At 41.1% G+C, this 21,304-nt stretch overlaps 1 protein-coding gene across 2 annotated transcripts; it reads left to right on the forward strand.

Annotated features, from left to right (window-relative positions):
- The first annotated feature begins 3,011 nt into the window (after nt 1-3,011).
- On the forward strand, nt 3,012-20,654 carry LOC143269396 (disks large homolog 5-like). Of its 2 annotated transcripts, XR_013045791.1 has the most exons (5): nt 3,012-3,195; nt 12,223-12,385; nt 15,037-15,220; nt 19,762-19,905; nt 20,022-20,654. XR_013045791.1 is itself a non-coding variant. In XM_076554511.1 (4 exons), the coding sequence occupies exons 1-4, from the start codon at nt 3,063-3,065 to the stop codon at nt 20,133-20,135; spliced, it is 594 nt and encodes a 197-aa protein (XP_076410626.1). In that variant the 5' UTR covers nt 3,012-3,062; the 3' UTR covers nt 20,136-20,654. The 2 variants fall into 2 exon arrangements, 1 of the variants encoding a protein (XP_076410626.1); XM_076554511.1 differs by lacking the exon at nt 19,762-19,905.
- The last annotated feature ends 650 nt before the right edge of the window (nt 20,655-21,304 follow it).

Below are 21,304 nucleotides of genomic sequence, written 5' to 3' on the forward strand. Positions count from 1 at the left end.
CTACTATATTCTATTATATTTCAATGAAAACATATTTACAACATGAAAAGACAATATTTTACTGATTTAATGTATCAACTGATCTTATTTGAGCATCAATGAGACTGCTCTGTTAGAAATGTCTGTGTTGTACAAAGCTTTGATTTAATCTTGATCACCATATGAAGATTGACAAAAGTAGAACCCATAAAACCATAGAACCCAGAAAAAAAAAGAATTGTCTTCAATTCTCCACATTTCAATGATGGCTTACACACACACACACAAACACACACACACACACACACACACACACACACACACATGCACAAGCATGAACACAGAAAAAATTTTAATGTAAATCTCACTGCTCTTACATTATGTGGCATCACTGGATAATTACCTTAGAAAACAATACTTCAAGATGAAGTGCCAAATGGATAAAAGATGAGGACATGAAGATGCATGCAACTTCAAATAATGTATATATATTCAAAATACATCAAATTATATTGTGAAATATACAGTTGATTACTGATTAACTTAAATTATTACATCTGTTTCAGAATTATGAAAATGTTTCTTTGGATATGTACATGAAGTATTTAATGTTTTTTATACTCTCTATTAAGTATTTTAACGTTGTCATTAAAATGTTTTCACAAAAACGTCATCATTGGAAGTATATCATATACCCTGGGACTTGTACTCAGGAGATTTACATACAGGGATCATGAATTCAAATGTATCCATGATTAATTATTGACACTCAAGCAGGCTGGATAACAAACAACATTCCAAGGGCATTTTTGAAAAAAAATATATGAAAAATAAAAACAGGAACAAAAATCCACCACCCTTTCACAGACTCACTTACTTGAAAAGTATAATCACATACTGCCTGAGAGTTAAATGAAAATGGATCGTTTAGAAGATGGCCATTCCATTGTATACATTGCAGCAGATAAATACCTCTCATTAAGTGAAAGCACAAAAGAAGATGAACAAATGCCACAGAAGGAATATAAGGACCACAAAATAAGCATCACAAATTGGATTTGCCACACATACCCACACTTCAATATCTACCTCAAATGTTGCCAATTAAAAGCCACAATGTGGTCTTCATATTAGTCTTTAGTGAACAAATTTAATAATTTACTTACTTCAAGGCTACAATAAAAATTTTTTGAATCAATTTTTCCTTGAAACTGAAAACAACTGTGATGAATAAAGTGTTAACCAAATTGTTTATATAAATAGGGTTTTTCTTTTGTATGATCTCCTTCCTATTTCCTGATATAAATACGATATTTTAAAAAAGCTTTAGAATATTAACAGGGATAAAAACATGTCCAAGACTATCTCACTCTATTTTTTACAAAGCTAAAAATTTGTTTCTTTAAATTTTTAATGCCATTGAACTGCAAACTTTTAAGTAATACAGTTTTTAAATTCTTTGAGATTTTTATACATACATAGTGTATTTTGATCATATTCCCCTTCATTTCTCCCAGATGGTTCCTGATCAACTCTCTTAATTCCAACAATAGTAAATCCATGCCTTTTTTTTTGTTTTAAATCATCTATCTAGGGTAACATTGCATGCCCATATGCTCATGTGTTAGAGCCATCACTAATTTTGCTCAAACGACCTGGCATCAGCACTCTAAAGTAAACTGGCTCTTCCTCCTTCAAAAGCCACCAACTTCCACCAGCTTCTCAGTTAGGGGTTTTGGTCAGTGAGCACCTTTCTCTTCCATACTAGAATATTGATGGCTTGACCTCAGAATTCATGAGTGCAGTAGGCCTATCATGCCCAGAAGATACTGTTTTATTTCAAGCTTTGTACTATGCTACAAGCATTTCAGAAATATTAAACTTGACATAGAATATGATTGTGTTAAGAGGAATTCTGAATTGTTAATGTTTTTAATTTGACTCATTATAGTCACAAATGAGTTATAATTAAATGAATCAAGGAAGTACTGTACCATGAATTTGACTGTTGTTTGTATACTTGAAGATGTTCGAGGTAATTTCTTCTCTCTACATAATTTCTAAAATGCAGAGCAAGAAGCTGAATGTAAAAAAAAGACCACTGGAAACTGAAATGAGCCTACATCCATATTCTTGACATTTTACAGAGGAACTTTGGGAGACTCCCCAGGCAGCCAGCTGTCCCTGTATTGTAGATTTTTGGAAGTTGCTTGCAGTGTATTTCCTATTTACTTAAATAATATTGTATCCTTCTGAGGTCTTTAATGTAGTTGAAGACTACATAGTTATAGTTTTAATTTTTCTTGGTTATAATAAAAGATAAATTAGATATGAAACCTTAGAATCACAAATATAGGATAAATGGAATATTTTCTTTGAATTTACCAAATATAGACTAGATATTGCAACTGTTATTCTTGCTTGATAATTGTTCTATTATATGTAATTTTACTATGTTAAAGTTAAAAACTTACTTTTATTTAAACAGAAAAGGGGGAAAGCTGTAGGATAATGCTTTTGTACACTGGTTTAATAAAACACTGATTGGCCAGTAGTTAGGCAGAAATTATAGGTGATGCTAGCAAACTAAAGGAATTCTGGGAAAGGTCAGGAATCACCAGACACACAGAAGAAGGAAGATGTAGAAAAGAGAAAAGGTACCAAGACAAGTGGCTAAAGATAAATAAAATTATGTGTTGATTTAAGTGTAATAGCTAGTCAGTAATAAGCCTGACCTAATGGCCAGGCAATTTTAATTAATATAAGCCTCTCTGTGTTTACTTGGGTTTGAGCAGCTGCTGAACCTCCAGACTGTGGGAACCTGGTAGAACCAGGAGAATTTTACCTACACCTAAAGGCTTCCATTGTGACCCCAGAGGCTCCTGGAAATGTCAACTTGGTTTCAAGACACTTATGGGTGAGGTATGTAGCAAGGATGTAATTGCTATACCATGTGACTTCAGCACATGAACATTCTCCTGTATCCTGGAGAGCACTAGCATTCTATGTGATGTCACCAGTGTTGTGGCAACACCAACTGTCATTGGAGCATTTGTGCAGTGTCTCATGTTTCACTTACAGACATGCTGACTAGACTGAACAGGATTCTTGGGAGACAGGATGGAGAGCACAGGGAGACCAAAGGCAAGCAGAAGGAAGATGGCTTTCAGTCTCCATGTCACACACCAAGAAATAAATGGTCCTGGAGAAAGCACAGTGAGTCCTGGGAAAGGGATGGGGAGGTTCCTAAAGGGGGAAGGCTTCAGCTGGTGCTTTCAGAAGTGGGTTTCAGGAGGTAAGAGCTTCTGAGAAGCAATGGGCCTATCCATGTCCTCCGAGTTCTTCAAGAGCAGAACAGGGCTGAGGATATTACATGGTTTAGTTTGACAGGAAGCTAGGGATGGTCAAAGCTGCAGCTGCTCTGTTGAGGTGCCTCTGTAGCTAGAGAGTTTTCTCTCTGGGTCCCGCCAAGCCTCGGCAGTCCGACAGCCCACTTATAAAATAAACACACAAATGCTTATATTATTTAAACTGTTTGGCCTAATGGCTCAGGCTTCATGCTATCTACTTCTTTTATCTTAAATTAACCTATTTCTATTAGTCTATACTTTGCCATGTGGCTCGTGGCTTACCAATACCTTACATCTCACTTGTCATGGTGGTGGCTGGCAGGTCTCTCTCCTCAGCTCTCAGCTTCAACCAATTCTCTTCCCTTTGTCCCATCTATACTTCCTGACTGGATACTGGCCAATCAGTGTTTTATTTATTACCCAATCAATCAACACACATACAGAGAATCCCACAGCACTTCCCCTTTTCTTTTTTTCTAAAAAAAAAGGTTTTAACTTTTGCATAGTAAAATTACAGATATCAAAACAATTATCAAGCAAGAATTATAGTTATAATATCTAGTCTATTTATAATAAGTAGTTTATTTGGAAAAATTAAAGAAGATATCCTATCTATCTTATATTTGTGAGTCTAAGGTTTATATCTAATTTATCTTTTATCATAACTAAGGAAAATTATAACTATCTACCTTCAACTACATCAAAGACCTCAGAAGGATATAATATTACCTGAGAAACAGGAGAAGGATGCAAGCAACTTCCAGGAGTCTTGCAGGGTAGACAGAGACAGCTGGCAGCCTGGACAGTCACCTAATGTTCCTTTGTAAAGTTGGGCCATCTGTCTTCAATCCACAGGGATAGAGTCTCTCGTTCATTTTTTTCAGTGTCCTGTAGAATGTCTGGCATTTCCTCTGTGAAGCAGGAACCTGAAGGACCGTTTTGCCAAGCAAAGTTCAGTGGTCACCTTCCTATGGGTCCTGCATGTCCAGTCAATCAAGCAGTCCAGGTACAACAGTTTCTTTTCCAAATGGCTATTTTTGCCAAGGTGAAGATAAACTTCATATGGAGTGTCTTCAATGCCCACCCTCCTCTCTGAAGTAAATTGGTACTGCCAGTTGCCGTCATGTCTCAATATCCAGAAAGTCTAAATTTTAAAAAATATTTTAAATGCCATATTCTGTAGGTCTTTGAAGTGTTTGAAGATTGCCTGTCTATCTGAAATATATCTATATATACCAAGAAACTTAACTATCATGCTATGAGTTTGACTATCATAGAAGACTAATTATTAATCTGTATTTGTTAATTATCCATTACAATCTAAATGAGTTACATAAACATAATATCTCAAATGAGAATACAAATATATATACAGTATAACAAAATTAAGTTTAAACTCATATCAATAGACAAAAATCTATACAAATGTAAAACATTTTAAGCAAGTTGTTGCTCTTTAAAAGTAAGTTCATTAATCTACCCTTTTATCCTATCATCTCTATATCCTATATATCTAGATCATATCTCCTTTTCTTTTTTATAAAGAGATTTATAATGAAGCATTTATAATCAACCTGTTTTAAATAAAAATATTGGTTTTTCTTTGTCCCAAACCAGAGGGCTTTTCTATGGGACAAAAGACTCTTTTAACCTTTTATTTTAGGAATATGTCTGAGTTTAGAGAAGGAATGAAGTGATTCCATCTACAAAGTCAGCTTGGTATATTTGGGAATTTGGGCATAGCTTCTCTTACTACTTCCTGTTGGAGGGGGGCACTGTATCATATGGGAACACAAAGAAAATGTTTTAATTATGGAGTAGTCCGGGAGGCTGTATTGTCTGAGCCAGTTGCCTTGAAACCATAATGGATGTTGGATCATCTGGGCCATGGTGTCATTGGAGACCTTTCAGGGGGTCTTGGCTAGTCACACCTGATATATCTTAATGTGGAACACATCCATAGCCTCTGGCTTTCTGTGGAAACAAAAGCAGAGCCTCCTTTCCAAAGCAACATATCCTTACATCCAATTTTTTTTAAATTTTTTTTTCAGTTCTACATAACAGCCACAGATTCCCTTGTTCTCCCCCTTTCTTCCCCCCTCCCCTTCCCCCCAGACCACCCCCCATTCCCACCTCCTCCAGAGCAAGGCCTCCCCTGAGGACTGAGATCAACCTGATAGACTCAGTCCAGGCAGGTCCAGTCCCCTCCTCCCAGATTGAGCCAAGTGTCCCTGCATAAGTCCCAGGTTTCAAACAGCTAACTCATGCAATGAGCCCAGGACCTGGTACCACTGCCTAGATGCCTCCCAAACAGATCAAGCCAATCAACTGTCTTACATATTCAGAGGGCCTGATCCAGTTGGGGGCCCCTCAGCCTTTGGTTCATAGTTCATGTGTTTCCATTCATTTGGCTATTTGTCCCTGTGCTTGATCCAACCTTGGTTTCAACAATTCTCGTTCATATAAACCCTCCTCTTTCTCTCTAATTAGACTCTCAGTGCTCCACCTGGGGCCTAGCAGTGGATCACTGCATCCAGATTCCTCAGTCCTTGGATGGGGTTTCTGGCACAACTATTAGGGTGTTTGGCCATCCCATCACCAGAGTAGGTCAGTTCCGGCTGTCACTCAGCCATTGCCAGCAATCTTTTGAGGGGGTATCTTTGTGGATTTCTGTGGGCCTCTTTAGCACTTTGTTTCTTCCTTTTCTGGTGTGGTCTTCATTTACTATGGTCTCCTGTTCCTTGTTCTCCCTCTCTGTTCTTGATTCAGCTGGGATCTCCCACTCTCTTTCCCTCAACCCTCGCCCTTCATTGCTCCTACTCATGTCCAGGTTGTTTATGAAGATCTCAGCCATTTCTCCATCATTGGGCGATCCTCAAGTCTTTCTTGGGGTCCTGTTTTCCAGGTAGCCTTACTGGTGATGTGAGTAGCAGTCTGGCTGTGACATCTGTCACCTCATTGATTGCCAGGGTTGATTCAACTGATCTGGCTGGCTAGGCAGGTGTCTCCTTCCTCCCTCACCACTCCCTGTGTGTCCCTCCCGAAGCTGTGCACTCAGTCGAAGAGGACAACCTTCCCCAAATAGAGGAGGACCGGTCTTTGGTCAAGGGTATACGAGTAGCTGCGCTCCCCTGCTAGAACCTCCAAACAAGCTCTCAAGGTCCATCCATATTTTGAAGTCAAGCTACCTTTAAAATATACATTTTGGCGTAACTCAACAGCCTTTACAATCAAATATTCAGTTATGTGTAGCTGGAGGGCTTCTCTCCAGGTTCCCCAAGCCCTGCAGTCCCACAATCCACTTATAAAATAATCACTCAGACGCTTATATCACTTATAAACTGTATGGCCGTGGCAGGCTTCTTGCTAACTGTTCTTTTATCTTAAATTAACCCATTTTTATAAATCTATACCTTGCCACGTGGCTGGTGGCTTCTCAGCGTCTTTACATGCTCTTCTCCTGGCGGTGGCTGCAGTGTCTCTCTCCTCAGCCTTCCGCTTCCCAGAATTCTCCTCTCTCCTTGTCCCACCTACTTCCTGCCTGGCCACTTGCCAACCAGTGTTTTATTTATATATAGAGCAATATCCACAGCACTTCCCCTTTTCTTCTTTTTTTAAAAAGGAAGGTTTTAACTTTAACATGGTAAAATTACATATAACAAGACAATTACCGAGCAAGAATTATAGTTACAATATTAAAGAAGATGTCCTATCTATCTTATATTTGTGAGTTTAAGGTTTTATATCTAACTTATCTTTTATCATAACTGAGGAAATTACAACTATCTAGTTTTCAACCACATCAAAGACCTGAGAAGGAACATAATGGTCCCTGAGAAATGGTAGATGGATGCAAGCAACTTTCGGGAATCTTGCAAGAGTAGACCAAGACAGCTGGCAGCCTGGACAGTCACCTAATGTTTCTCAGCATTGTTGGTGCATTCAAATTGGTTATAGGCCTAGAGTATCTGACAGACCATTTTCAGAAGCAGGATTTCTGAAAGACCATCTTACCCTGTCTTGGCAGAGTACAGTGGTCGCTCTCCTTGTGTCCCGCTTGTCCAGAAAGGACAGCATTGCATTTGTACTGTCAGCCATCAAGGCAAGGGCAGTTCTTTGCCCAGTAGGCCATTTTGTGCCAAGAAGACAAACTTCCCAATGGAAATGTCTTAGAAGCCCAACATTCTCTCGGGATCAAATTGGTGCAGCCAGGAGCAATTGTGTCTCACGTCAACAGAATTCTAAGTTATTTAAATGCCATATTCTCCAGGTCTATGAAGTGTTTGAAGATTACCTATCTATCTGAAATATATCTATGTATACCTAGAAGACTTAACTAACATGGCTACAAATATGATTATCATAGATGACTAATTATTAATCTATTTTTAATTATCCATTACAATTTTAAATGAGTTACATAAACATAATACCTCAAACAAGAATAGAAACATATATATAGTATAACAAAATTAACTTAAAGTTTGTATCAATAAACTAAAATTTATACCAATGTAAAACATTTTAAACATGAACTAAAATCTATACCAATGTAAGACATTTCAAACAAGTTTTCTTTAAAAGCAGGTTCATTAATCTACCCTTTTATCTCATCATCTCCACATTCTCCTATATATCTATATCATATCCCCTTTTCTTTTTTAGAAAGAGATCACATTTATAATCAACCTGTTTTAAATAAAAATATTGGTTTTTCTCTGTCCCACACCAGAGGGCTCTTCTGATTTGGGACACAAGAATCTCTTAACCAATTTTTTTTTTTAAGCAATATGTCTGGGTTTAGAGGGGGAGTGAGCCAATTCCACCTCTAAAGCCAGCTTGGTATATTTGGGAATTTGGGCGTAGCATCTCTTACTACTTCCTGCTGGAGGGGGGCGCTGTATCTTATGGGGATGCAAAGAAAATTTTTAGGCCTATGGGGTAGTCCGTGAGGCTGTATTGTGTGAACCAGTTGCCTTGAAACCGCTCTGGATGTTGGATCATCTGGGCCATGGTGTCACCGGAGGCCTTTCAGGGGGTCTTGGCTGGTGAAACCTGATGTATCTTAATCTGGAACAAATCCACAGCCTCTGGCTTTCTGTGGAAACAAAAGCAGAATCTCTTTTCCAAAGCAACATATCCTTAAATCCAAATTTTGAAGTGAAGGTACCTTTAAAATATACATTTTGGCATAACTCAACAGCTTTTGTAATCAAATGTTTTTTTTTAGTTACGAATATCAAAGAGAACATAATCCAGATTCTCTGTGTGGTAGCCATCTTTACGTGGCTTATGTTTTATATTACCTCGAGCCTATTGCTTTAAACTGCATCCTTCTGAGCCTGAAACAGCGCTGTGGCTGCTGGCTCCGCCCAGTTCAGCTTCCCAGCATGGCAGTGGTACGTTTTCCGCCAGCTCTGGGAGTCATCAAGTCTCAGAAATAGTGGGTCTAAGCTTTTATCAAAGCAGCGTGTAGCCCAGAAACCTTTTTTTTTTTTTTTTAAATACTAGTAAAGACTAAATCTACCACATAGCATAATGTGCCCCTGGCAGATGCCTCATTCCCGCCATAGTGCCGGTCAAACGCACCCGCCAGGAACCCGCCAGTGTTCAAACCTGCGTCTTGCGCTGTCTAGCTGCCCGTATGAGACAAGAAGCAGGAACCTGTTTTTGGCTCTGTTCAGAATTGGTTATTAAATATTCTCAGGTTTAAGGTGGAAACTCGAGCCGTTGGGCGCCATTTGTAGCTGGAGGGCTTCTCTCCAGGTTCCCCAAGCCCTGCAGTCCCACAATCCACTTATAAAATAATCACTCAGACGCTTATATCACTTATAAACTGTATGGCCGTGGCAGGCTTCTTGCTAACTGTTCTTTTATCTTAAATTAACCCATTTTTATAAATCTATACCTTGCCACGTGGCTGGTGGCTTCTCAGCGTCTTTACATGCTCTTCTCCTGGCGGTGGCTGCAGTGTCTCTCTCCTCAGCCTTCCGCTTCCCAGAATTCTCCTCTCTCCTTGTCCCACCTACTTCCTGCCTGGCCACTTGCCAACCAGTGTTTTATTTATATATAGAGCAATATCCACAGCAGTTATGAATATCAAAAAGAACATAATCCAGATTCTTTGTGTGATAGCCATTTTTACCTGGCTTATTTTTTATATTACCTTTAATGTCTTTTTAAAGACTTTATTTTTAAAAAACTGTTTATATAACTGTATATATTCCTTTTTCTCTCTCTTTCAAGCCTATGTACATTTTTACATACATTGTAAACTTTTTCATCTCAATCAGTCTTATTGTGAACCTATTACTTTAAACTGTAGCATTCTAAGACTGAAATGGCACTGTGGCTGCCGGCTCTGCGCACTTTAGCTTTCCAACATTGTGGTGGTACGTTTTCTGCCAGCTCTGAGAGCCATCAACTCTCAGAAATAGTAAGTCTATTATTCTATCAAAGCAGCATGTAGCCCAGAAAGCTCTTTTTTTGATTTGTATAGAAAGACTAAATTCACCAGGCAGCATAATGTGCCACTTATAGATGCCTCATTCCCACCATACTTCAGGACCAGCATGCCCGCCAGAACTCACCATAGTAGATAGTAGCTCAAACACGCAGGCTGCCACTAACTTGAGAGAAACAACCAGGAACTGTTTTTAGCTCCGTTTTAGAACCTTTTTTCTCAGGTTTTAGGTGGAAACTCTTGCCATTGGGTGCCATTTGTAGCTAGAGAGTTTTTCCTTCCTGGTACCGCCAACTCGGCAATCTGACATCCCACTTATAAAATAAACACACAGACGCTTATATTACTTAAACTGTTTGGCCTAATGGCTCAGGCTTCTTGCCAGCTGTTCTTATATCTTAAATTACTAAATTACTATTAGTCTATACTTTGTCAAATGGCTTGTGCTTACCAGTACCTTACATCTCACTTGTGATGGCGGTGGCTGGCAGGTCTCTACCCTCAGCCCTCCACTTCCCCCAATTCTCTTCCCTTTGTCCCACCTATACTTCCTTCCTGGCTACTGGCCAATCAGCATTTTATTTATTACCCAATCAAGCAACACACATAACATACAGAACATCCCACAGCATACCTCTGCTTTCACTCTGAGTAAGAAGGAAGCACAGAGGGACAAAAGAGGTTTCAGTACCAACCATGCACTTCACCCACACTGGATGTCTTTTGGTGTGTGTCACTAATGACAGAGAGAGTAAAGTCCCCTGGCCAGAGCTAGAGGTTCTCACATTTTAAATAACAACCACTAGCAGGCAGGTGCTACCAAGTATTGCTACATGTCAGTGACCCCTAAGGTTTCTGATTTTCTGTCCTCTCACTAGCCAGTCATTTTTACTCTACCTTGATTACAGGATTGGAATATCACTCTTCCTGTATTTGTTCTTCGTGTCTGAGGGCTCAACTGTAGATGTCCTGTCCTTAGGTATTTTCAGTGATACCTTTCAATAGTTGATAACACCTTTGCTAAAATCATAATAGATAGAATATATTCTGCTGAAACCTTTAGCAAAAGTTTCCTCATTGCCTATGTGACTTATCATTGCTCTGACAGGACCGACATAATCCTCCACCATCCCCATACATTGTAACTGCCTTGTGGATCTTCTCTAATGTATTACTTCTCTAATGTGCTTGTTCACCTTGTGGAACTGATCTTCCATCCCCATTATCCTGAGCCAATTTCTTAGAATCCTATATTTCTTAACTTGTTAGTTAGCCATCTTCAGGAGAAGAGCCATTTTGGGGCAGTGTTTGAAAAATGAGACTTGCCCCCAACACATGGTTAACTACTGAATTAGAATGAACTAGATTCTAATGAATCAGAGAGATACCTGAATTGGAATAACGAGGTGCTGAAGGCCTTCCCCTGTGTCTCAGGGAAGGCTCCTGGAAAGGGCAGCTTGGCTTTTGATGAATTGGGGAAGAGTTTGTTATCAGATAGGTGAAGGCTTTTGGCAGTGACCCTAACAGTCCCTTCTCTGGAAATTCTATTGTATCCTGGAGAGTCCTTGGCATCTTTTGTGAAATCACCAGTGTTGTAGCAATGCAAATGCCCTTGAGGCATTCATTAAGTGCATATAGGGTTCACCAATCAACATGTTGGCAAGACTGAGCACATTGATTGGCAGAGGAAGCCCAGGTTTTCTAAAAAGGAATTGAGTCTAGAACTTGACCTTCCAGTAATAGGGTTCAGTAGCTGTAATCATCTGAAGCAATGAGCCTATGCTGCTTATCTGGGTTTCTAAAGAGCAGATCCAAAGTGGTGGATTTCTGATGGGTAGTTGGCAGAGGGGCATGAATGGTCAAAGATGAAGTTGCTGTGCTGGGACCTTGATCAGTTCACTCTGAGTGGCAAAAAATGCCAAAGGGGGCACAGAATCACTAATAAGGTATCAGAGTAGGATATTGCTGCACTTCATTCTCAATGGATTTCTGTAGGTTTCATGGATATCTGAATATAAATACCAGGGAAGAAAACTTTCCATTCATGTACTCAGGTCTGAGACATTCAATTGCTTTTAGTCCTGCATACAGGTTATCAGGGCTGGGAAGTGCAAAGCACCAGGCAGTCCAGAACTTTCTTACATCACATCAGGTATCTGCTGAAAATTCCAAACAAATGTGGGTGGCCTTGCTTATGCCTTTCAGTGACAGTGGGCTGCAGTAGGGTCTGAGGTGTATATCTAGTCATAGTGATTGGAGACAGACACATGACGTAGGGGACCCCAGTTTAAAGATAGATGCTCTGATTTTTGAGGGCTTCACTGGGTGCCATGCATTTCCTCTTCCTCAGGACTCCTCTAGGGACTCCACATGATCTCTTGGCCCTATGCCATTCATCTGTACAAATTCACTGTGTTTATGTACCTACAGGGACTACTAGGAAGGCATCATCCACACCCTTCTTCGTCACTGAGCAGGAACAGCAGCTGAACCAGGTAGAAAAACTTACTCTTCAGCTACAGATGATGACCAAGGAGAGGAATGAACTGCTTGAATTCCTGGCCCTTTATAACAACAATGAGTTGAACAACAGGTACTCATCATGCCCTTTTCTCTGGTGACTGACTTGGCCCACTGTGTCCTGAGTGCATCTGAGAAGCAGAACTGAAGCCTGTAGGAGTGAGATAGGACACAGGCTGTTCTGATTTCTACCAAATGAAAAGCAGAGCCTGTGGCCTGAATCACAATCTAAAGAGAGGGGCAGTAGGGTGTAAGATAACAACATGCATTTCAAGAGGCATTGACAGGCATCGGCTTTTATGAGATACTTGGTGTTCATAGTTGAGTGTTTATATTTGACTAAGTATTTACTTTGCTTGTTGCTTTGGGAGCATCTGTGTGCCTGGAATGCCTGGAGTTCATCCATGTTCCTCTCTGGTCTTGTTCCTTATATAGTGAGAAAATGCCACCTACCTGCATTTCTTTGACATCCTAACTGTGTGTGGGCTTATGTGTGTGAAGTGCTCTCTAAGGGGCCCAAACATTGCAAACATGGCAGTGGCAGGTTTTGCCCTTTTCACTTCCTTCTCCCGTGATAAACCATTAGATTACATTCCTAAATTTAGTCACCAAAATTCATTCCCTTTTGTGGATACTGACTCATTCTTGAAACTAAACACCAAAGTCCAACAATCAGAATTCATTACTTGGCTACACTGGCTAACCTGTCCAATCAGATCTCAACAACTCACCCTTGCACAGACTTAACCTTTCTACATAAAAACCCACTGCTGAAAAAAAGCTTGCTGCTTGCTGTCTGGCTTTGCCTGATCCAGAAACAGGCTCCCTATGCCATGCTTGCCCTGTGGGGTAATAAATCTCTTTGTGCTAAGGATTGGGTGTCTGAGTGTGTTCTGTACTGTCTCTGAGAGGCTCCATTACACAGTGGGTTTGTGTGTGTGTGTGTGTGTGTGTGTGTGTGTATCCAGATCCTGTGAGTCAGAGATTAATAGTAGGCACGAGAATTGCCCTTCTCAAAGATTTTAAGTGCTGAGGCCAGGGATCCTGACATTTGGCATTACTGCTCTCACCGTTTTGCTCACCCTGGTCCCTCATTGGAAACCTCTTGGGAGTTTATAAAGCCATCCTCATGTGGTGCCTTATCCATAGAAATACTGAGTCCTGGGTACCCTTGTAAGGAGAAAGAATCTCTGTTCTCAAGACAGTGGAAATGTCATTGAAGATTTCAGATAGAACCCAATCTGTGGCACAGACTCTTGGGACCTCCTTAGACAACTAGTCTACCTGTCCAGGCATACTGAGGGAGATTATGTAGTTCTGTCTTCCTCCCTATTGACACCCAGCCTTTCCTGGTCCTGGGGCAGCGAGGCAAGTCTAAAACACATCAAAAGTTCCAGTACATAGAATTCATGGTGTGACATCCAGTGGGCTAGTGTAGTACAAAACAGAATCTTAATTCATGTGATCCCTGAGGCCTGTGTTCATGGGGTTCTTTGCTCCTGGGGCCATGCCCTACCACAAGCTGAATTCTGAGCTTGAGGTGTTAAAAACACAGCATAAAAAGGAGATGTCAGATGTGAAGAAATTCCCCAAGGAGATTAGTGAGATCTCCTACAAGTGCAAGGAGCTGAGTGAGGATACCCACTCCTATTGGTGAGTGCCTAATTTAGATGGGACCCCAGAAATTGGTAAGGAATGCTTCTGGTACTCTAAAGTTTCTCCAGTCCTGCCTGACCCAGCCATCAAGAGGATCTGTCCCATCCACCTCCTGCAGCCAAATGGTCCCAAAGACACACACAGAGGCTTATTTTACTTACAAACTGTAGGGCCAATGGGTTAAATTTCTTCATAGTCAGCTCTATCACCTTAAATTAACCCATTTCTAATAAATCTATATTTTGCCACATGGATGCTGCATTACCATGTTGCTGGCATGTTGCTCCATGGGTGGTAGCTGGCATCTCCTCCACATCTGACTTTCTTCTCTGTCTCTCCTGGATTTTTCTGTCTGGCTCCATCCTGACTTGCCATAGACCAAAGCAGCTTATTTATTAACAAATGGGAGCAACACATATTCACAGCATACAGAAGACATCCCACAGCAGCTTCTCCCCTTCTTCACCTTTGAACAAAGTTGGGCTGTGGTTCCAGACTGTTTACCTCTTAGCAAGCAGCCTGCCTTATATCTCTTGGACTTGTGCCTCCTAAACTGGGTTCTCCTAAGAGTGAAGAGTCTGAGAGCCCTTCTGAACATTTTCCTGTGAAATTCTGGAGCTTCTAGAGAGAAAACATAGTTTGCACCATGAATGTTTTCTGTAGCTCTGGCAGAATCTTACAGAGCTGGTTTCTATGGGACACATAGACGGAATGGATTCTCATTGGGTGTTCTGTCCCCCTCAGAGTATGATTTCCTTCTACCTGCCCATGTTTTCCCAATTCTGTGAGCAGTTAAGCACCAGGGTTTGTGTTGGCGATGTAGGGGATACAGTTTTCAGAGGTACATGGATCCTGTTTGCTGTCAGGGTATTCAGAAATAGTTTAAATCTTTCTGTAATTTGGCTATTCTCTGGTTTTAGCCTGCACCTGATTGATGCAGGCATGGCAAATGTGGGTTTCACCCCAGGGCTCTTCATGATGGGGACATGGGACCTTGCAGGAATGGTAGTATTAGGAGGTAGGAGTGGCAGATGGAGGTGGAGCTCATCATTTTTGGTGATATTTCAGCACCCTCTACAGTCAGTTACTGAGTGAATGGACTCAGCTGAAGGAAAATGTGAGCATGTTGAAAGAGGACAACAGAAAGTTTCAGGGGGAGCAGATTTTACTACAAGAGTCCTCGGAGGAGGCAAAGAGGCTCTGTGAGGAGGCCCATGAGAAGATCTATGACCTCTGGAAGAAACAGCAGCAGGTAGGTTGAAGCAGCAGGGCCAAACTGCCCATCTGTCTAACCATACACACACATATACACACACCCATGTAACCATCTACTCACTTATCCTTCTGACCCATCCCATGCAATAGTTCATTTCTGTGATCATTCACAAGTCTTTCTGAGGAGTTAGCCTCTTGGAAGGCACTGCATGACTGCCAAGGAAACCCTACTGCTCTGCTAGAAGCAACAGTCCATCGAGGGAGATGAGTAAATCACATGTCACTCACCGATATGTTATTTCGGAAGGACCGGTGTTATGATGTGAGCCATATAGGGAGTAGCACAGAGATCTGAGTGAGTGGGGCCAAGGGTTTGGGCCTCATTTGCTTGGCAGAGGTCATATGAGATCAGAGACAGAAACAACATGGAAGGAGGAATGCCCCTTGTAAAAACCAAATGACAGGGTCTCATGGATATCTTTATACGTGTCATGTGGCATTTTACCCTCTTGTTCCCAGACTGCCATGGTGTTGTCTTTACCTGGCCAAGCTCTTGTTTAGCATTGACAGAACCCTAAGTAATAGCTTGTCAATATTGTTGGCTCTGAGTGACAATGGCCAGGTCACCCATCCTGGATCTTACACTCCGAAGCTCACTTTCATGAGCTTATGACAGGAGATTGTCAGGTGGCAGATTAGAGATTTTAAGAGAATAATTTCTTCCAACTGCATCAACATAGCCTGCAGAAGCACAGCATGCTTCCCAGGCATGTTTGGTCTCAAATTGATGGAAAGCAGAATTGTGGGTCTCACTTGAAACAGCTATTGTGAGAAGTCTAAATTCAACTGGTAATGTCATCCTCATTCAGTGTGATGTCCACTTCATTGCGTTCTGTTCTCATAAGATTTCATTGGTGTGTGTGTGTGTGTGTGTGTGTGTGTGTGTGCGCGTGCACGCATGCGAGTGTGCACGGTGGTGTATGCATGCCTGAGGATGCATACATTTGTGTGTTTTTGGAAGGCCAGATGATGGCATCAAGTGTCCTTTGTTGCTTTCTCCCTTATTCCCTTCAGCCCGAGTCTCTCACGGACCTGACAATTTTTGTTCTGTCTAAGCTGGACAGTCACAGATCTTTGGATCTCCTGTCTCTTCACACTAGAGTTTCCTGTCTTTTTCTGTCTCATCTCATTGCTATGTGACTCATTTGGTCAGAAAGAAAATTGACTTGTTGGATTCCCTTAATTTTTGCACATTTTGATTACTTTGGAATTAATGAGTTTTGTAATAAATAAGAAAAGTCAAACAATGGAGCATTTAGAAATAAAAAGTACATTTCTTTTCTTTCACAGCATAGAGGTAACTTCCCAGGAAATGTCTGGTTTGTCTTACTGGCTTCACAACAATCTTAGGACAGATTCCTCCTCATACTTGTATGGAGTTCTGCATTTCAGGAAGGTGCTGTGGGTGACCTAAGTTGCCTCCTAGTGACAGACCTGGGTGGTTTTCATATAGTATGCCCTGTAATCTGGTAAAAAGTTATTGGGTAATGACAATGGGTGAATACCATTCTCTGGTGCTATCAATGTCTCATGTGGAGGAGTCTGGGTTGGTTTAGTGAGGAGACTATGATGTGTCAACTTGGATCAACTTGGGCTTTAGGTCCAGCCCTCTTCCATGGGCACTTGGTCTTGTGTGGTCAAGCTCAGGTGTGCAGAGGTTGTTACTTATCTGTATAATCAATGAGTTGGGTGCTAAAAACTTCTTTGTTTGGGGTGATCTTTAAGAATGATGCAGACATATATAAATGAGAAGGTACTGTGCCTAATCTGGTTAGTACCACTTTGCATCAGTCAAAGAACAGATGAAGCTGCCCATCACTCTGCATGTCCACACAGCTAACTACAACAAAACACAAGTAATTGATGCAAGCCAAATATTTTTCAGGTATTTGTAGAGGCAGAATTATTTATCTGCAAAGAAATACTTGGAAAAAAAACTAATGGGGTACATGAAGGTGAGAAAGAGGTTACTGAGAGGCAGGAAGGGCTGCCTGAGGGTGTGTGTCCTTCTCTGTTCTGGGTGAATGGTGGCTGACCACTAATGACTTCCCTGCATTCTGTTTTGTTTTTCTCATCATCATCTTCTGCCATTTTCCTTTCAACTTTGCCTAACCTTGGTTCAGCTAACCTTGTCCTTGGAGCTTGGCCTGGATTTTATTCCCTGAGAAATTCTGAACTGCAGAGGTGCTTGTGGATGTATCTCAGCCCAGCAGAAGTCCCACAGCTGTGCTGAGGTGTGAGAAGAGGCTGTCTCAGTGCACCCCTTAGGCTCCTCATACTCTAAAGCACCCACTCCATGTTGTGTCTGCAGCACATAGAAACTGCTTTTATTCCAAACTTCTTCATACTGAGTTAAAATTCGTCCTGATGGAGGGTTGGCAGAAATGAGAATTCTCAGACATTGCCAGTAGTGTAAAATGGTGCATCCCTGTGAGAAGCTATGTACAATTATTCAGAAAGTTGAACTGCAGACTCCAGGTGGACCATTGATTCAGAATGTAAATTAGGTGTCCACAGAGAATGTTGGGGACAACAGGGTTACAGCAGGACTAATCAGAACACCCCCAGGTAGAAACTATTCAGATGCCTTTAATTGATGAGGGAAAATGTACAATGTGGTCCATGGAATATTGTGAAGCATGGAATATCATATGCAATTATTTGGCTGTGAGTTAGTCAACCTTCTGTCACTCAAAGTAAACCCTAACACAATTATCTTACTTGGAGGAAAGGTTAACATACACTCCTGATTTTAGAGATTTTCTAGTTTTCTGAGCATGTTGCTTTAGGCCTAAATTGAGGCAACCTGTGGTTTAGAGAGCTTCTTTAGGAGGAAGCTGCCCTCCTTGGAGGAATTGAGAAGAATTGAGAGAGACCAAGGAGCTGGTCCACTGCCATACAGTGGTCCTGTGCTAGGGAACTAAGCCTTCAATGATCAGAATGGAGAACTTGCTAGGGGAGCTTAGATTACTGGTCAGGAACCCTGGGGTTCACCTGTCTGTGTACAGGTTTACAGGGCAAGCACTACACTGACTGATCTGCCCACTGAGTTCTTCTTCCAGGTCACCAGGCATGCATGTGTTATACAGACACACAGGCAGACAGAACAACTGCACATATCAAGTAAAAATTAAAGGAAAAATTATCAAAACAGAGTAAAAGTACACAACCTTCTCCACATCCCTGTGTTCAGAGCATCCTGTGTTTTCCTGCCTCTGGGCTAGAATAAGGGTAGAGAAGGTGTGTGTTAATGAAAGGACACTTTCTTCTCCATAGTATCCCAGGTGATCTTGTCTTACAATAGTATTATCTGGGAAACCAAACATGAATGCAATGTGTGTGCTTGCATGTGTGCATACATGTACATGTGTGGGTTCAAGTGTGTGTGTGTGTGTGTGTGGCTATATGTACAGGAGTGGAGGAAACCCTCTGCTAAAAACACAATCTTCTAATGAACAAGAACATCAAAAACTTGAAAATCTTCAGTCGCTGCTGAAGCAGGAGCTGCTCACCCGGCAAAGGGACTTGGCAGTAAAGCTGTAGCATCACTTCACTGTGTCCCAGATGAGGTAGGAGCCCAGGCTTCCAGAAGCAGGTGGATCCAAGTGGGTCAGCTGTAGGTGGATATCTGTCCTCTTTGAGTTTCTGTTCAATTGTCAAAGCTTCCAGCCACAGTCAGGAAGAGAACACCTCAGAGTTTCATTGCTGACTCAGTCAATAGGAACTTCTGTCTGGGAAGCAATATGCTTTCTCCTTGGTCTTATGGAGATTGTGTCCTCTTCTTCCATTCTGAGTCCTCTAATATGCTCTGAGTATCTCATCTCTTAGATTAGATCTCCCCACAAATATGCCCATAGTAGCCAGAAACCTAGAGGGGATCATCAATCATGAAGGAAAGTGTGATCTCCTGCAGCTTTATTTTCCTTCATGAACATTATGTTTAGAGATAAGTGTCTACCCTTTGTCCGATTTGCATACAGCAGCCCAGTGCTGATTGCAGGCTCTCTGCACTGTTTATCAGTTTCTCATGAGAAGACTTACTCGGGTCATAAACAGTAGGAGTTGACAAGTTAAGCCCATGCAGGGTTCTGAGATGTAGAAATAATCACAGCTTTCTCTGCATTGCTGTGTAGGCTCCACTAGAGGGCAGGCATAGAGTTTTCCAGGGGGTTCACATTCACCTGGTATAGGGAAAGCTACATCATTCTTGACCTGTACCGCAGACCTTCTCATACTGATATTTCTCCAAAATGATGTCTTGGGACTGTTGGAGAAATATGCTGTTTTTTCTAATCCAGCACAGTGTGTATTTTCCAGTTCAATGTCTAGTAGTTTTTAAAAGTTGAGGAAAAAAATCTTGTCTAGTAGCTCTCTGACCCTTTTCCCTTGGTAAAGCAGGGAATGAACTCAGCTGAAAGGTAATGCTCAATTGTCTAGCTGAGTAGATCTGGTGAGGGCTCAAAAGCTGACATGGCAGGTCCCCACCAGGCTTGTGCCCCAGCTGCCTTTCTCCCCTAGGTTTGAAAACCTCCAGCAGGAACTGGAGCAGACCACAGCCCAGAATGAGAGCCTCCTGCAGATGGAGCTGCTGAAGCAGAAATACTATGTCTCAGGCATGAAATCCACCATTGAGCCCCATCTACAGCAGTCAGGGATCATGGAGTATGTTTCCTTCCTTAACTTTTGTTTATTAGGGTTGAATAGGCCCTGCTTTTCTGGCCATATGCACAGCAAAACTGTTTCTGAATTATATTTTCTTTGCTTATTTTACCTGACAGCACCTGTTAAGAAAACTGAGAAGGCTGGAAGAAGCCAGAGACACCTTAAGGCATGACATTCTACACTCCAGGTTCAAGGCCTCCTCAAAAAATGCCACCTCTTTTCAGCTGTGAACTCACTAGTGATGCAAATATCAACCTACCATCAGGTGATCCAGCACAATCTGATTTACATCTGTTGGCTCACTATCCTTGGAGAAAAGTTTGTGTCAGAAACAAGTTTAATATACAGAGAACACAACACAAATTACTAAGAATCCTGACTCCATATGTGATGGGAAATCTGACAAGGAAGACTGTGTTCACACTGCCATCCAGACAGACCACACCAAAAGCATAAGATTCTCTCTAGTGCAGTGCAGAAGCTGATGCCATGTCATGGGCAAGTGTTGCTGAAGATAATTTACTACAGAGAATAAGCCAGTTCCTTACTTCTTTTGCTCTTCCATAATGAAATTCCAAAGGAAACTGAAATTTCCTTCATTTTTTTGTTTTATATATTGGGATATTTATTCTTTGGTTTTTGGTTTCCTTCATTTTTGTTTAAGGTTGGGTTAATTTATGTTATACTTTTCTTGTCATTGTTTTAATAGTTTGCTAAGGCTATACACTGTATATAATGAATGCTATTTTGAAAACTCCCATTGAGTAAAATGAATATATTTTTATGAATAAAATAAATTTCAACTTTTCACTCTAAGACTCTTCTTTAGTACATGAGGTTTCACACTGCTGTAAACCCAGAACTCACAGGCTTGGATGTATCTCAGTAAGTTACAGGAAGCTCAGGCTACACAAGGATTTCCCAGCCATGGGCCTCAGGGCTACACAGTGGGATGGCAACTTGGATGTTGGTGGTATAGCCTACCTCATGGATACCCACTACATAATAGAATAATTAGATATATTGTATCCTTGATGTCATATATTTAGCTACCAGTAAAATGTGGTACACTGTATACACATGTTCACAAAATCATCATGTACACCAAATTGAAAGGAAACACAAGTATATTGCTCCAGGCCTCTCAGGAAATGAGAACATTCATTAAACTCATATACAGGAAATCAGGAAGTAAAAAGTAATCTGCCTCTGGTTTTTTTGAAATACAACATGAGTGATAACTGAACAGGAGAGTTGATCTCCTGCAAGAGAATTTAGGATAATTTTGTGGTGCTTTTCTTTATACTTATGGTGTTTTGCCACCATGTACATGCAATCCCCATAGAAGCCAGGTGAGGACAGATTCCACCTGGAATTTAAGTTAAAAAGGTTTGTTAAC

This window comes from Peromyscus maniculatus, chromosome 18 (genome assembly GCF_049852395.1).
Source record: "Peromyscus maniculatus bairdii isolate BWxNUB_F1_BW_parent chromosome 18, HU_Pman_BW_mat_3.1, whole genome shotgun sequence".
In the NCBI taxonomy this organism is placed as follows: Eukaryota; Metazoa; Chordata; class Mammalia; order Rodentia; family Cricetidae; genus Peromyscus; species Peromyscus maniculatus.

Excerpts from the sequence above, each read along its gene's own strand:
- LOC143269396 (XM_076554511.1), top strand. The coding sequence starts at position 3,063 with ATGCTGACTAGACTGAACAGGATTCTTGGGAGACAGGATGGAGAGCAC. Across the intron at positions 3,196-12,222 it reads ATGGTCCTGGAGAAAGCACA|GGACTACTAGGAAGGCATCA; the intron begins GTGAGTCCTGGG and ends ATGTACCTACAG. Across the intron at positions 15,221-20,021 it reads TCTGGAAGAAACAGCAGCAG|CACCTGTTAAGAAAACTGAG; the intron begins GTAGGTTGAAGC and ends TTTACCTGACAG.